Below are 17,728 nucleotides of genomic sequence, written 5' to 3'. Positions count from 1 at the left end.
GTGATGTTTGATCCTTGTTAATCTTTGTCTTGTTGATATGTAATTACTTTCTCTGACCACATGGTGGCATCATCAGCCTGAAATAACTTTCTCTTGAGAGTCTTGTCTTCTCTGCTGATCAGTGTAGCCTTGGGTCTTCACTGTAAGGTTAAATGGGCTGGAAAATTGTGTGTCCATGTGTTTGTATGTACATGCCTCAAACGCTATCAGACTAAAGTCAATAAACAACACTATCTCACAGCCTGAAGGGAATAAAGTATAATAGTTTGTTTATGGTTGTCTACAGTATGTGTGTGTGCAAAGATGGCAATCTTTAGAGATAACGCTGTCATTTCAAGGCCTAAATGTGGCCCCCATGGAGTAGCCCCGTCAGGGACGCACACGCACGCACGCACGCACACACACACACACACACACACACACACACACACAGAGGGTCTTGTTGAGCTATTAGACATGAACTAAGCCTGGAGTCAACTCTTGTCAATTCACTCTGGTTAGAAGACAAATCCCCTCATTCCTCTGGCCACGTGCTCCATTATTCCAACATCTATTATTGCAGCAGAGAGCACTGTGCATGTGTGTGTGTGTGTGAGAGAGAGAGAGAGAGAGTGTGTGTGTGTGTGTGTGTGTGTGTGTGTGTTACTTAATTCCATTATTCTCTGGTAAAAGCTGCCGGCTTAGCTGAGAGAACCATTCTCAGGCACCCCTACTGGGTGTATGCACTTAAGACTGTGTATGTGAGTATCTAAAGAATCATGTGTGAGTGCGGTTTATCCACAGAGACAAAGAGAAAAGTGAAGCAGGTAATGACCTTTGACTTCCCACCCCTGACCCAAAGCAGCAGCTGACTCCAGCTGCTGGCTATAAGTCAGGCTGTGAGTATTTCTACTTTTGTGTACCAGCCCAGAGAATGTTGGGTTTAATTCCCGCACACACACACACACAAACATACCTCACACAAATGCACAATCACTGAGACAAAGGACAAGGAAACACAAACTGCATGTGCGTTGGAGCCACATCTGTGAAACAGCCGAGTCCAGCATGAAAGCTGAAGCGTGCATGATGATGTGTACAGTTCATATGTAGGACTCCCCCTGTTCATGCTGTAGATTTATAAGGTGAGAATAATGTTAGTCTGTTTGACCGAAAACACTGAGAACAGAAAGCAGAGAGAGAAAAAGAGGAGGAAGAGGAAAATGTGTAGAAAGGAATGAGGTATAGCATGAAAAGAATAAAAGTTTGAGGAAGGCGTGGCACTATAGCTTACAAGACAAATGAACTCTGGTAATCTGAGCAGGGCATTCACACACTCAAACACATGCGCACACACACACACACACCCAGGAGGCCTGCGTCCAGTGGTTAAAGGGGAGAAAGGGTGCGGTCGACTCCGTGCATTCCTGATCAGTCATGCCTGAGTGGAGGAACTAGTCCAGCAGACCTGAGGCCAGATGTGGTTTGCATATGCATTGAACTTTTCATGCAGACTACAGTAAAATCATATACAGATGGTGCAAAAAGAGCACTGCAGGTGATGTGTGAAAACTTGCACGTGAAGTGTGCAGAGTTAAAGTTAAATATTCCTTTTAATACAGGAACATTGTGAAATCTGGCCTAGCGTGTGAGTAGTTAAGTGTTTCGCCCTGAGTAAACTAATCTAACTTGCATATCGCAATGCAAATAATACACTATGCGTCCACAGATAAACACTGTCCACAAAGAATTTTTCACTCACAAGAAAGCAACTGCAGGATATCTGTTGATGGCACCTAAAATCAGAGATTTGTTCAGAGTAGGATGTCAAAATGAAATGTGCTACTGTTCATGTCCTATATATAAAGAGAGTGGAGACTGTCCAAAAGGAGTTCCCTATTAAGTGCATGTATGAGCTGCCAGGCTGCATGTTTGTCATTGCTACAGTGTTTAAACTGGGCTTGTGTAATTCTGACATGTGACTGAACCTGTTGTTTTTTAAAAAAAAAAAAAAAAATCACACAGGTAGGACTGAGCTAGGAGGAGAGAGCATGTGTGTGTGCACGTGAGTTTTTTTTTTATTATTATTATTTCCAAACCTGAGTGGTGACAGCAGTTTGACAAGCAGCTGCTGGAGGAGGCGCACCCGTCAAGACTGAAGAATGTTAAGTTTTTACCAAACATGCGCACACATGAATATAAACTCAAATAATGTAAACATGCTGATGAAGACACACAGGTATGGCACATACACCTTCATCAATACATACACACAAAATAAACTCTTTGATCTTCACTGTCAGATGTTTATCATCCTCTTCAATACTAAACAAGAGATCACTTCCTGCAGATAGTTTATGTGGGCATTTGTGTATCTTCACTTAAGTGTGAATACTGGATGCTGTGTCATATCCTTGTGACAAAACACACGTGTTTATTCAACAGTGACCTCCCCTGGGTGCTGCTAAGTGGCTCCTCAGCTATCACCTCCATAAGACATGCTGCCTTAATGTCTATACTTGTTACTATTGGTTTCTCAACTGAGTTTGAGTACATACTTTAAGGTTGTGTGTATGCATGTGTAGATACTGTTTATATTCCAGATTTTGTATGCATTATGTCAAATAATTGATATATTTTATATGTAAAATAAGACACTTAACTCCTGATTAGATCTTGAAGACTGGGTTCTGGATCCTCAATGTAGTTTTAATCAGAAAAAAGAGAGACTAAAGGCTCATTTGTACAGAGATCCTGCGTTATAGCTGTATAGAAGATCAATCATTAAGCTGCCTTTGCATTTTTACACTGAACCAAACAAAGCCGGCATAATGCCGTCCCAAAGTGTGCTTTTACATAGCATGCCGGTGTTCCAGATTTAGAGGTGTGACGTGTAACACAACAGCATCAGCTCCCTTTCAGCTCCCTGTCCCACCGTGCCGACTGTCCCTTGTACACACAGACATTTATCCAGCTCTGTGACTACCTCTGTAGCCGGCTTATTGGTGGAGCAACAGTGCCCACCTATTCTGTGTCCGTACCTTTTATATAGAACAACGAGGCAGAATAAAGGTGCAGCATTCCTGCCTTGTACAGGCTGTGTAAAAAAGGGGTTAGGACAGCACTCCAATTTGACTTTTTGTGGCAATATCAAAAAGTCAAATTGGAGTGCTGTCCTAGTCTCTCTTTTTTATATTCTATATGTATCATCACTGCCAGGGCTGTTGTTGTTTTATAAGGACGGTTCCACTCCTCAATTCTGATTGGCTAAGCCATAAATGAAGCACATACTGCTACCCACATGCCATTAATTAAGAATAATAATAAGAAACACCACTGAAAAAAGGACACCTGCATCACTGCTTACATTAGTTGGGACTTGGCAGCCACTTTGTTATGGTAGAATTACAGTGTAATGTGAAATAATTACTTTTTTTGTGTTATTTTTCATGAAGCTCTGTGACTGTTCATCATTCCACAGTGAGTTCTTCCCTCAGGCCTAATGCTGCAATAGACTCTAGGGTCCCTGAATAATGTGACACTAACAAAGAGACAGTGGACAGGGGACTAATTTTTCTAGCTAAACATTTTTTACTTTCTTTACCACATGATGTACCGCCATCATTTTATAAAGAGAAATAAACCTCTCTGGGTTATGATTTCAAGCGGTGATAGATTTATTTCTCATAGAAATTAAGCTGGACTCTTAGGGGAGAGACTGAGGAATCTAAAAGGTGGCAGGTTGGACACTCAGACAGAGGTAAAGACAAAGTTCAGCTCATGTGCTGACAGACAATCTGGCAGCCCACCAGGAGCCCAGTCTGGCAACACGCCCACCAAATCCCACTGGGGCCTGCTTACTACAGGTGCTGCCATCTACTTTTGAAGCCTCTTTCTTTGTGCGTGTGTCTGACAGGGAGTGTGAGGGAGAAACAAAATAAGAACAAGATAGAAAAACAAAGAAAAACAAGAATATGAAAATGTAAGCAAAGGTGTTTTTTTTTAATCAGCATGTGCAAGTTTACAGCCTGCTAAGAGGTGTGAATATTATGTGCCATGTGTTTACATATATAAAGCATTTTAACAAGCGCACAAGTGGAACACAGTGAGGGGAAAACTCTAATAAAAGCTAGGACGTGAGAAGTAGCAGCAGCCTTGCAGCGCAGCCTGTGTGTGCACACACTTAAGTGTGTGTGTGTGTGTGTGTGTGTGTGTGTGGCCCTCACCAATCATTCCTGTTTGTGTGTCTCTATCTGCAGCTCTTCAAGAAACACTCACGGACACTGATTTAAAGAAGACATAAAAATAGAGAGAGACGCAGAAGTGAGATGGGGGTTAAAAAGGAAAAAAGAGAGAGAGGAAGGAAGAGAGAGAGTGATGGAGACAAAGAATAAAAGATAAAAAAAAGACAGCGAGAGTGACAGACAGAGAGAATTATGCTGATCGAGCAGACAGCAGGCCGACCGTTACCGTGACAATAGGGGCTGACTTTGGGCCTGGCGTCCTGCCCTTTACAGCTGGGAGCTGTCTGACACACACACACACACACACAAACACACACACACACACACACACACACACACACACACACAGAGGCAAAAGTCGTTCGTTATTCTGAGCTCATCCCTCTTATCCTGGCTCATAGCACTACATCAATCCAGCACAAACCTCCTTTAAATGCTGGACTGAGACCAGCTTTAATTTACCAACACACACACACACATTCTTGACAGCAACCTCTTTCCGCCCCGCTGGCTTACTTTTCCTTACTCCTGATCCAAGAACAGCTCCTGAAGCGAGCCATCCCGTTAGCAGGGGATTTAAGAGCAGAATCCAGATCAGCAGTTGCTGGCCAGACCAGCTGGCAGTGCTGACTTCCAGCCGTTACACGCTGGGGTTTCAAGGCGCATTACTGACAAACCGTCGGTGTAATGGGGAGCACGCACACATATTCATACAATAGATCAACTCAAAATAGAGCGTCTGAGAGGAACACACCCACAGGGAGTAATGTAAGCAAAGCGGGAGTTCATATTTTCTGTGCTGTGATTAACCATAAAACACAACTGGACTGTTAAAGCGCACACACACACACACACACACACACACACACACACACACACACACACACACATCCAAACATACACCAATCAGAAATAGAGCTCCCCAAAGAAATTCCTCCCACAAGCTGTCAAAAGTTTGAGAGCAGAGTTCCATCTGGCCACCCTCCATTTCTCTGCTTATTTCCTTCTCCCCATCTGTCTTTCTCCATCTCTCCACATCCTTTTGTCTCATATCTCTCAGTCTCAAGCTCATCTTCCGTCTTCAACTTGCTTTTCTTTGTTTGTCCATCTCAAATCTCACTGACACATCCCAGAAATCACTGTTCCAACATTTCTTTTTTCCCTTCCTTTTTTCATTTTGTCCCCCCCCTTTTTTCTGGACCTCTCTCCTCCTCATCTTATCGCGCCGTGTCTCTTTTTCTCAAACACAGCCTTTCTTTGTGTCTGTGCATTGAGGGGGTGGAACACAAACTCTCAGCCCACCTCGGACTCGAAGCCAAAGGCCACTGGTCGTGGCCACCCACCCACATCACATCCACACAGTAGGGACTTTCCCTCTGTGCTTGTGTGTGTGTGTGTGTCTGCATACAGCCTGTCTGTCTGTCTGCATGCCTGTCTGTCTCACAGGTGTGTGTCTATGTCTGCATATAGGCGTCCATGTGTCTGGGTGAGCATTTCATGGTGTGATTTCTATGTACGTGTTTGAATGTGCTTGTCTTTGCATGTATATACTTGTATGGGCATGTGCGTCCATCTGTGCACACATTTAACCCAGTTAAGTGACCACCTCCTGCAGCAGACACAAAGGACTACTAGTCATAAGGCACATTGAGTCCCAATCTGTGAGCTCACCCTCTAGTGCTCAAACTTCACATCTTAAACCCATCATAAGAGCACACAGGTATTCAGTTGCTAGCCAAAGAAGAATATTGTATTTCCAACAAAAACTGAACTGTGAAACAGTCTCAGCCTACTGCAGGTATTGTGTATTTTTCATTCTATCTCAGGTTCCACTAGTCTTCTTCTCCTCCAGGCTTCAAACTGTGTTCAGAACGGCTTGTGTTTCTGAGGTGCTTGGGAAAGAAACCTCTATTGGAGCTGGGCTCTGTGATTTCATTTTCTTTATATGTAACTTTGTAATGTTCAATGCTTTACAGTATTGTTCACCAGGTTGAAGTGTGCAGCAGATTAACGTTTTAAAAAACTGAAGGTTGGCGTGCTGTTCGTTCAAGGTTTTTTATAGATGCTGGGCTCACTATTGCAGTTAAGTCTTTATTACAGATGTAATATAAAAATACAAGTTTGCTATAAAACAGTTTAGAGCTGCAATGATTTGTCAATTAATTGATTAGGCGATGCAACAATTATCAGCTTCTCAAATGTGAAGATTTGCTGCTTTTCTCTTTTATATCATTGTAAGCTAAATATCTTTGGGTTTTGGTGTGTCGGTCAAACAAAACTCTGGGAAACAACTCTGCATTTTCTGACACATGACATTTACAGACTAAATGATTAATACATTAATGGAGCGACAGATCAGCTAATTAATTGACACAAAACAGTCCCGCTCATTGATTTGCAACATTTCCAACAATTGCAAGAGACACCCAAAAAAATGAAAGAGACAGATACCACATTATAAATGCTAATGCAAAAATGTCAGACTGTAAAAAATGTATGTAGTCAATCCACAAGTCTAATCTCATGAAAAATCCACCACCGTGAGGTTACAGTTTAGGCTCTTTGAAATCCAGGGAAAACCCTTCAGTATTAAATCCTGGCTACATGTGACACACTGGCCCGCCAGAAACAATTTGGAGAGCAGAGTGAACCATGGGTCCAGTCTAGGAAGCACACAGAGATGAATGCGTCTACTGGCAGCACATGGTCATGACAGCATACAAACGCAAATCCCTTGAAGCTGCTGATAAAAAAAGGTTAGGACAAGAAATAGCTTCCAGAAGAAAGCAGCATTTATATTCTTTAGGGAACTGTGGGGATATTCAGAGAGTATTTTTTCAAACAAGACTCCTTTATTAGTGGAGCGGGACAACTGATGTTTTTCAGCTCTTGTGTATTACAACACCCAGTAGCCTCCATAATCTCCAGACCCTTAATAAAAGTCCAGTCGTAAACTCAGCAGACCGTAGTCTAACATTGACTCATACTGTTAAGTGAGGGGTACAGCCAATAGTGTAAATATAGTTATCTGTGGGTGACAGGCTCTCTGTCACTGTGTTTCTAGGGGCAATCTCTACACCTCCCACTCGTCTAGACAACACAGTCACTCCTTCATTAAAGCATCAAGCCAATGTTGCAGATTTCCTCCGATGAAAGACGGTTGCCTCACAACATGCATTAATTACTTTTTTCAGCACCATACTTTGTCGCTGAACTTCTGATGAAACTGAGAGAAAACTGTGAAAACAGTTTCAATATATTTTAGACAGTTTATAGGGGAAACAAAATGATATTAAAGGCCCTGAAAACCTTTTTTTTATCCATCAACTACTTACAATGAGTATACTGTACATGTGTAAAAAAGTTTTGTTTATTTCATGTAAGAGATTTCTGTATTTGTGTTTTCCATCTATGCTCTCCTCAGTGGTTTGAAGTGGGCAGGGCTCACAATGTGACGTCACATACTTTCCTGGACCAGTCAGGATTTATCAATATTTGAATTAAAATTTGATGACAGTTACAGGGTTGTTTGCTTGTTTGTCCTGAGGCAGTGTCATTAAAATCTGAATGTTAAAGCTTATTTGATCATAAATATTTAATTTTATAAAGAAATGCATAGGATTTGAAACCAACTTTTTAGGGGCTTTAAGATTTATTGGTTCGGATTTTGTGATGAGGTGATTATTAAACCTACATTTTCTGCAGTCCAGAGTCAAACACTTAATACTCAAGAGAAGAAACAAAGAGGGAGAGAGAGAGCAGAGAGTTCATCTACTTCTTGCCCAAAGGGTCTTATAATGAGGTGAAAATAGGAGAGTTAATAACCTGTAGAGACACTGATGAGCCTGAATGTAGCCTACAGCGCTACAGTACACACGCACGCACGCGAACACACACATACACTTAACCTAATTTCTAAGGAAGCAAGCCCATGAGAGCCTGCATCGTCCAAAATAAACACCCACGCCTGAGTACACAGATGCACATCTGCACACACACAGAAACACAAATATAAATCTCTGATAGAATCTCAGCCTTTTCCACTGAAAAAAAGAGAATAATTTGTCATCCAGGTGGCTTCGTAACAGATAGAGTAAATAGTGTCATCCGGTTTAACAATTTTTCCACGAGTCATTCAAAATTGCTCAACTTTACGGACAGCTTCCCACTTCTCAACCGAGCCAAAATGAGCTGAAGTGTAGTGAGCAACTTTAGATTTAGATCTTGAAAATGATAACTGCAGGGTAACTTCATCCATATTAACATGTAAGTTGTAGCTAATAGCTAATTCAACATCTGGCCATGCACAACACTTGAAATTTAGCCTTTTGGCTAACACAATGTTCAAAATACATAAAATAAAATATATACTGTCTTTCACAACAACAAACAATACACAGGATGAATACGCTCAACACTTTTCTGAACTTCTGTGCACTTCCCAAACCCTTAAAGACCCAGAAGTGGAGGTTCTCTATCCTCAGAAAAATATTTTTTTCCTGTTAAATAGGCTAAAGAAAATGGCTTGTAAATCTTTGGGTCTAAGTGGCCGGTTGTACTGGTTGGGCAAGTCAGCTGTGGCTACATGCTGCTGGCAAGACAGAAAGAAGACCAGTGTGAAGAGAAGTGATATGGGTCATAGGGGTGTGAGAGCAGGTCAGCGCACTACAGTGAGAAAACACTTTATGACTGAGCTGAAGGAACTGAGTCTCTGTGGGTGGTTACAAAGACGCTCCGAGTGTATGTCTAACTACGGATTCATGTGTGTGTGACTTATAGAGAGACAGAGAGAGTCAAACAGAGTGGCGCCTTCGGGCTCTGCATGGTACAAAACACTGAGGTTAATGATCTCACACGCACCAGGCACTATTTCACGTTCGGTTCCCACGTTAAGATGAAACCCCTCAAGTCATTTGCACTACCTGACAAACATACTCTGACACACACACTTTACTAACTCCTCCAAATACGCGACACAGATTCAACAACAATCTTGAACACACTTTTGTAAGCTCTACAGGTATCACCATGAAAAAATATATATAAATGATTGCTGCCATCAGTATATAATTCTCAAATGTGCCTAAAATGAGATTTACGTTCTGGTTCAACAGCCACTATGACAGCATCTGAGTATCTGGGGAGTGTAAATCGCAGCATAAATACGGAGACAAGGACAGAGGTGGAAAGAGAGCAAGAGCAGCTGAAGTGAATTGTATTACAAAAACATCTGGACTCTTGAGAGAAAACTGTGTTGTGTTGTAAATCAGTGGGAGATAGTCACACAGGTACTTACCTATTGAGATGTGGAGGCAGGGTCATACGGGGGTTAGATAGAAGTCAGGTGAAGGTCACGTCCCAGAAAAAAAAAACATGTAGAGAGAAGAATAAAGAAGAAGAGTTAAAGCAATGAAACATTTTTAAAATGTCCTTATATTGAAATAACAATAAAATCTGGAAAAGAACAGCAGAGAATAACAGACGTAAGATGTTTCAAACATCAACATTCATTAATCTATTAAACCATCACTTATCCACCACTTTATCAACAGAGATCAGAGGTGACAGCATCTAGAAGTTACTGTAAATGCTGGCAACTTTTGGTTAAGTCTGCTAAGTTTTTAGCCATGCTCGCTGTGTCATTGTAGGGATGGAAATGATGGTCGTTCGATACAGTAGATTGGTCCACCACTTTGGTCCAGACTGAAAAATCTCACTAAGTATTGGATGGATTTCCATGAAATTTGGTACAAGCAGTCATGTTCCCCAGAGGATGAATCCTGACTCCCCGACATTCCCTTTAGCACCACCAGCAGGTCAAAATTTTCATTTATCCTGTGAATTATCTCAATGTCTACAAAATGATTTAGCACAAACTTTTGTACAGACATTCATTCTTCCTCTCAATTCCATCAGCCTCAGTTATCCTTTGTGTTTAGTGCTAATTAGCAAATGTTAGTATCAGAGTTGCTTGTCAAATAGCTTCGGTTCAGTGTGTTTCATTTTCACAAAGAAATCATTTGCAGACATGGTCATGATGAGAACATTTTGTTGGACACATCTTTGCTGAAATACTGTACCTCAAAGCTTTTTCTTTTTTTTTTAATATTCTGTTTTTAGAATGGGAAGTGTGAATTAAATTCCTCCAAGTGTTATAATCACTTTCTGGTGACTTACAGAACCAATCTGTAAATAGTTGAGCTGTCTTATGAATTTTGAAGTTTACTGACCACAGTGGCTTGGTATCTCCCAGCTCTGATCAGGAGCCAAGCAGCTAAAATCCCATTTGAGAGAGTAACAAGATCATAATATGCCAAAAAATACCCAGAGGAGAGTTTTATTTATGTACAATTCAGTACTTAAGTAGCATACAATCGACTGAAGATAAATCTGAACTTAAACATGTTAAAACACGTTTGATAATGGAAGCTTATCTAGAACTGTCAAGACATTGCAAAATAAAAAGAGACACAACAGACAAGCACTTAAATATCTTGCGATTAATGTCATTGGAGAAAGAGGAAATGTTCATTTACTGGCAGTGACTGAACAAGATGTTAATGTTTCTGTGCCAGTCAAATTAGATTCTAGGTTTGCATGTGAGTGTGTTCCTAGTTTGTGAGTTTGTTTCCATGAGCCCTTTACAAATCTGCGGTGGTTTTTGGCACTATTCAAGAGGCAACATACAAACAATTTTATGTGCTAAAGCTTTAAGAATGAATAAAATGAAAGCAAATTCAACAACGCATCAATTCTTTATCTAAGAAGAGAGAGAAGAAAGAGAAAGTGAATGAAGAGGAATAAGTACTGTGCAAGACACCTTTTATTCAAGACGATATGACTCAGCAAGGCCATTAAAGGGTAATTCCACTATTTCTCAACCTGGACCTCATTTTCCCATTATTTTGTATCTAATTGACTAATGGGGACAAAAATCTTAAGAATTGGTCCAGTATTGAGACAGGGTGCTTCAGCTGTCAGCCGCAAAATGGGCTGCAATGCAATCCTTGGGGGCAATTGCGCTCGTCAGAGTACATTCACTAAAAGTGCTTATGTTTGCCACTGACAGGCTCAGATTGTTGTTATAAGTGTCTGACAACAAAAGTAAACACAGGAACTAGCCGCCTGTAGCAGAATTATGGCTAACTGTATAGGGAACTACATCCGCGGCAGTTTGCGCGTTGGTTTGTTTACGCGTGAGGCTGTGGATAGCTCAGCGTCTGTTCATGCTAGATAAGTAGTAACTTAGTAGATGAAATAAAATGGTTCATGTCTGCAAGGATAAAATGAGAAGATCCACACTGTTCAGTTTCCATGGATTACCGCTGGATGATAGAGATTTACATACTGTAATTCCTGACACAGTTACGTGTTGGAATCACATTTTTCTTACCATGTGGAGCTGAATGTTTGGTACAGTCAACACTCGCTCTTTTCATTCAGTTGTTTCTGTGGAGGTGAAACAGTCTCCAGGACGACAATGTTGATAAACGCTGTAAATCCAATTGTAGTAGTTATCCAGCTGGGATCACTCTCATCCGTGGACATTTCCAGATTTTCAGAGTCTGGCAGCAACAGATCTTACTCTGCAGAAAAAGTTTTCCTCTTCACTCGTCAGGAGAGCATTAACAGCAGGAACACTAGCAGTTTCTCCAAGGTAACCATTACTGTACGTTGACTTTCCAAGCAGCCCTGTTGCTTTTCTGCTTCCATTGTTTGTTTTTGCTCATTTGTGATTCATTTGTTTAATGTCCTCTCTGTTAACTCCGGCTAAAATAAATATGGTTGGGCAGTTAAACGGGATAATCTATCATTACACTTAGTTTTTTTAGTTTCCTTACAGTCCAACCGTGGTGGCCTCACTATTGTAAATGAACTGGCGTACCCGGATGAATATGTGGGTGGTTCGGTTAGCTGGCAAACTGCCACACATGTATTTCCCTAGAATCTGGATCTGATCATTTTATCCTTGCAATTTGGAAATTTGCAGACATGAACTGTTTTATTTCATCTACTAAGTTACTACTTATCTAGCATGAATAGACGCTGAGCTATCAAGAGCCTCAGACGTAAACAAACTGAAGTGCAAACTGTCCCTGATGTAGTTCCCTATGCAGTTATCCATAATGCTGCTACAGGCGGCTAGTTCCTTTGTTTACTGTTGTTGTCAGACACTTATAATAACAATCTGAGCCTGTCAGTAGCAAAAACAAGCACTTCTAGTGGATGTACTCTGACGGTCGCAATTGCCCCCAAGGGTTATATTGCAGCCCGTTTTGCGGCTGCCAGCTGAAGTGATCTTGCTCGATACTGGACCAATCTCAAAAAATTTTGTCCCCATTAGTCATTTAGACCCCGAATGATGGGAAAATAGTGTCCAGGTTGAAAAATACCAGAATTACCCTTTAAGAATGATGTAGAGAAATGTAAAGGACACTGTGTAATTTTTCTTTTCCCAGTTCAGAATCAGTTCTGAGTCAGTGATTCGAGTTCGTTTTAGGAAAAGAAAACTGAAGCAGCTGTTTGGAATTTGGGAGACAAAAACTGTTTCAGTTGGTAAAACTTCATACAGGCTACTTACTGAACTAATAGTTAATAATAATAAGTACAGAAGCACAGATGGAAATCTAGTACTAGTAGTAACAGCACATTTCTCTTGGTTAGTTTGAATGTTTGTTCATTTGCATCTCAGGGAGCAAAACGGTATTTTTGAAATTTAACTACAATTACATAATTCAATAATTAGATCACATTGAATTTCAAACCACTGCGGTTAATTACACATTGTGCCTGACAAATGGCATTTTAAATACATTTACATTTGTTAAACACATGTTTTGAATCCAGTTGCTCAATACGAGCTTAGCAAAATTAAAATATGTACAATTCCAGCACGATCCCTGCAGGCTCTCTTTCCATAAGGGAGACAAAGAGAAAAAACAGAGCAAACTTGACGTGAAATTACATAATGGAGCAAAGTTAAAAGAAACTGGAGAGAAGAAGAGTTGAAAAAGGATTCTGAGATACAGTCATAGAAAACTGAATCTCATCCTTGAGATGAAAAGATGGTAATAAATGCATGATAGCTAATAATGTAGATTTAAAAAAAAAAAAAAAAGGAGAGTGTGATGTGTGTGGGACGATAAGAGAGAAATGTGTTGATGAGTACTGTTGCAGCACTGCTAATAAGCAATGTCATGACTTGGATATGTGGTTAGTGGGGTGCTGAAGTATTTGGTTTGTGTGTGTGTGTGTGTGTGTGTGTGTGTGTGTGTGTGTGTGTGTATGTGTATTGGCAGAAAACAGAAAGGGAGGGAGATCCTGCTGTGTGATTCAGATCATTAAAACCACTTCTCCTGCTACACAAAAGACGACTGGGCAGCCGCTATTAACAAGTCAAGTTGTCCATACAGCTTACTGTTGTTGTGTCAGCTGTAGGTCTGCACTGACCTATGAGCTTAAAAAAAACTCAACATCCTTGTATTTTCCACCGTATCAAATATGCTATAGATATTATTATACTGAAAGTGTTATTTTTAACTTACTGTACATATGCTGGTGGTGTCTTCTTTCTGTATTCTACACAGTTAAAAGCAAAGTTTTAACTACAACATACAAAGTTGAAATCTAATCCAATCCAACACTAGATTAAAAAAAACAGTATTTAATGATGGACTGATATGTGTCCTCAAGAATATATTAGAAAATATTCTTGACCTACTGTATGTGTTTTAATACAGAAATTGACAGAACAGTGATTCATGCATATATTAATGTGTAACTAAAAATCATTTTCCTTCCTTTGAAACCACATTGTTTTACAAAACGCATCAAGTTCCGCATAAGCTGAGTGCTTTAACTGGAGGCAGGTGTAGTGTGTCATGTGTTTCCAAAGATGAAACCTGTAATTAATAATTCAATAATACAGCTTGAATTATTTAAATGATGGATGGGAAATAGATACAGTGTATTACTGTAATAATATTATCTTTTGGCTATACCTGCCGAAGACTGTGAAACTGCAAAAACAACGAAAAAGCCACCAGGTTGCCACGTCTGTCAATAATGAGTATCTTTCTATATACCCATGTTCAAGACTATCTTATCACTTATGAAACAATGCATACTCACCTTCACCACACTTATGACAAATGGCCAGCTAGACCAGTTTTTCATAACTCAGTCATGAGCAATAAAATATTTCCGTCAAAGGAGAAAAGCCGATCCACTCACCACACAACCAATTAACCATCAACACGTGCCAAACATGACGTAAATTAAAAAAGAGCTAGAAACACATCACCTGCAATGACAAGACTATCTCTCCATCAATTTCCATCCACTCTTCTGTCCACCATTCAACTCATGTTCCAGTCTTCTGCTGTTCTTTATCATGTCATCACTGCAACAAGCAGCTTTAACAAAGCAAGCACCCTCACAGCCTTCACTGCACTATTTGCTGATTAGCACAAGCTTTGTATCTACCCTCTATCTCTCCCTCCTCCTTTTTTTTCCAATTCACACTGTTCACACTTGTATCTTTCCATTTTAGCTCCCTCTTTCACCCTGAGCTGATTTATTCTTCCACCAAGTTCACACCATCTTCTCGCTTTCCTCAAAGATGTGTTATTTTTTTTTAACCAGAAAAACTCTGCCAGGACTGGTTTCTCTGTTGGAGCTGTAAAGTTGTGAACATGCGTGTGTGTGTGTGTGTGTGTGCACAAATAATTCAACCAAAAACAAACACACACACGCACACACACACACAAGAGCACACATTGACAAACACGCCTACCTGCATAGGGGTTCCTCCTTTGCTTCCGGCTCCAAATTCTAATCCCTTTAACAGGCATGATGTTATCTGATCACTGCACTACTGCTGCAAACATTGTACAAAGTTTGGCCCCAACACACCATGGCAGTCTTAACATCCTATACACACTGACACACACACACACCCACCCACTCACAATCACACTTGGCAACCTCTGTACCACCTCGCTGCACGCGTGCAGAGCCCACACACACGTTGGCCAATCAAAAACCTGTCAGACAGAAAGAGGGGTGTGTGTGTGTGAAGAGGGAGTGGTGTGTTCAAGGGGGCCCCTAACCGGTGACCCCCCAACCCCAGGGTTGCTACGGTGATGCAGTTGCTATCTGCCACAGGCTGCTGTTGCCGGGACAATGCGGCATGGCCCGTACTCTCTTCTAACGGATCCTCAAGCCCTTTTCAATTATCAAGTTGGGGGTCATTGGCGCATACCCAGGCAAGCACACACACTCTCACACACTTCTGAAATAGGTTCTTTGTAGGGCTAAGCTGCTGAGCAATCAAGCTTAAAGAATGGTCAGGTTTAATTTAATTTGGGTAACTCTGGTGTAGGAGAACCTGGCATGCATACGGCTGACTGGAACTGAAAAAGGTGCAAGTACACTAAAGAAATTTTGAAATTTAAGTACACCGCCCGTCCAACTTTGATTCCTGAATTTTATATGCACCTTTTTCATGTTTTTCGGCAGGTATGTTTAGGAGAATTTGCAGCTTTAACAGTCCTGTGATGGGATTCTGGTTCTCTCTTCAATGTTACGTCGCTAAATTCCACCTTAACAACACTCGAAATGCAACATTTATTCACTTTCTGTTCACATTTACCCTCCGCCTCGAGCCTCCCATCATCCTTTCACAATTTTCTTTCTGTGCTTCTTGGCCTTTTTCAGCCCTCTCTGGCTTTCCTCTACACCCTTAACAACGTTCTCAACTTCTCTCCATCTTCTCCTCTCTGGTACTCAAGCAGACAAAGAGCTCTCTCGCCACATGATGTGATTATGGAGGCCTTTCACGAGCACCACTCACGCACATAAAGCAGCAGTCGATGTACTGAAGGAGAAAAGATTGGAGAAACGGGCTTGATCGGTGAGAAAAACCAAAACGTGGTCGTTTCTCGCAACCACACATATCTGGTGCACATCATTTTACATTTGTGTCTGTAAAAGAAACCCTAACCTATGTTTAGAGCCAGTGAAAAAGGTAATTATGTGTGTGAATAACTCTCAGCACCGGTGCTTACATTGTTTGCTTTAATCATAACTTGCAAAGCATCCGGAAACCTTTTGACGATCCCTTTCCGCAGGCCAATTCATCACTACTGCTCTACTTTTCCAATCCGGCAGGAAACAGCGGTGAGAGACGTGTCACGTCCTGTGGCTGGTGACGCTACACTGGGCGAGGGAACAATCTGAGGGAGGTGATTGGATGATATAACTGCGCAATACGAGCGTTTTCCTCTGAGGTCGGAGTGTACGGTCAAGGGTCTAGGGTGCACGGAGGATGGCGACAGGGACAGGAAATGGAACAGGATGTAGTTGACAGCGCCATCACCCACAGGATGCTGACAAATGCATCTCTGACAAAGAGCTGGTATATGGTCAATGGTCTGAAGTGTAGACGGGGAAACGAGGTTAGCTTGCGTACAAAGCCTAGGTATCAGTAAGATGAACTGGTTGAACTCTTTCCCTTGTAATTCACATTAAAGGAATAGTTCAACACTTTGGGAAATATACTTTTTCATTTTCTTGCTGAGAGAAGATTAATACCATTCTCATGTCTGTACGCCAAATATGTAGCTTTAGCCAGGAGCCAGTTAGCTTAGATGAGCGTCAGATAGCCTGTCTCTATAAGGTAAGAACTCCAGTAACTTCCTGGAGTCTCCACAGGTTGCCTGGCAACGAAATAGTTGAGCACATAATCCTGCATAAAAACGTCTGATTGACATTTTTACACTTTGGTTTTTATACAGATACATTACAGATTTTTATACAGATTTTTTGTCTTCCCCCAATTCATACTAAAGCTGCAACGATTATTTTCGTTATCGATTAATCTGTGCATTATGTTCTCAATTAATCGATTCATTTTCTGGTCTATAAAATGTCAGAATATTGTGAAAAATATCGATCACTGTCTCCCAAACATGCCGAAGCCTGCAGACATTCAATTTACTTTCATAGTGGATTAAAGAAACCAGAAAGTATTCACGCTGAGGAAGATGAACCAGAGAATTTGGGATTCTTTTCTTGAAAATTACTCAAAACTATTAATTATCAAAATAGTTTACATAATCTCTCATTAATGGACTGAATTTTCATTGATGTCACTATCCCACTTTTCCTCCACAGTGCTTTGTCTAGCCTCATCCATCTCTGAATGCCTCCTACTTCCTCCCTCAAATAGTCATAGTTATTTTCTGTCTGCCAGCGCACATGTCAACAATCCAATACATGCAAAAAGATTAGAGACAACTGTGGCACCAGCATTCACACACACACAAATGCACATACACACACCTACGTTTCCACAGAATAAGGATTTCCTCCTTTTCATTCTTAATGCATTTCCTCTCTTCCTTCCTCTATTCGTTTCCCATGTGCATACCTAAAAAATTCCTGATATACCAATATAAAAACATGACAATGAACACCCAGGAGAAAAAGAAGACCCGACAGCT

At 40.9% G+C, this 17,728-nt stretch overlaps 1 protein-coding gene across 10 annotated transcripts in view; it reads right to left on the bottom strand.

Annotated features, from left to right (window-relative positions):
- nhsl1b (NHS-like 1b) overlaps positions 1–17,728 on the bottom strand; it is a 112,159-nt gene that overhangs the window by 70,079 nt on the left and 24,352 nt on the right. Inside the window, exon 2 of one of the 10 annotated variants that reach the window (XM_067573335.1) lies at positions 4,206–4,262. The exons of the other annotated variants lie outside the window; for them this stretch is intronic. Coding sequence (XP_067429436.1) covers positions 4,206–4,212 — 7 coding nt within the window. The 5' untranslated portion in view covers positions 4,213–4,262. The remainder of the gene's footprint in view (positions 1–4,205; positions 4,263–17,728) is intronic. 10 annotated transcript variants of the gene reach the window in all.

This window comes from Thunnus thynnus, chromosome 18 (genome assembly GCF_963924715.1).
Source record: "Thunnus thynnus chromosome 18, fThuThy2.1, whole genome shotgun sequence".
NCBI classification, from domain to species: Eukaryota; Metazoa; Chordata; class Actinopteri; order Scombriformes; family Scombridae; genus Thunnus; species Thunnus thynnus.
Note: the sequence above shows the minus strand (reverse complement) of the source record. Positions and strands in the feature narration are given on the sequence as shown.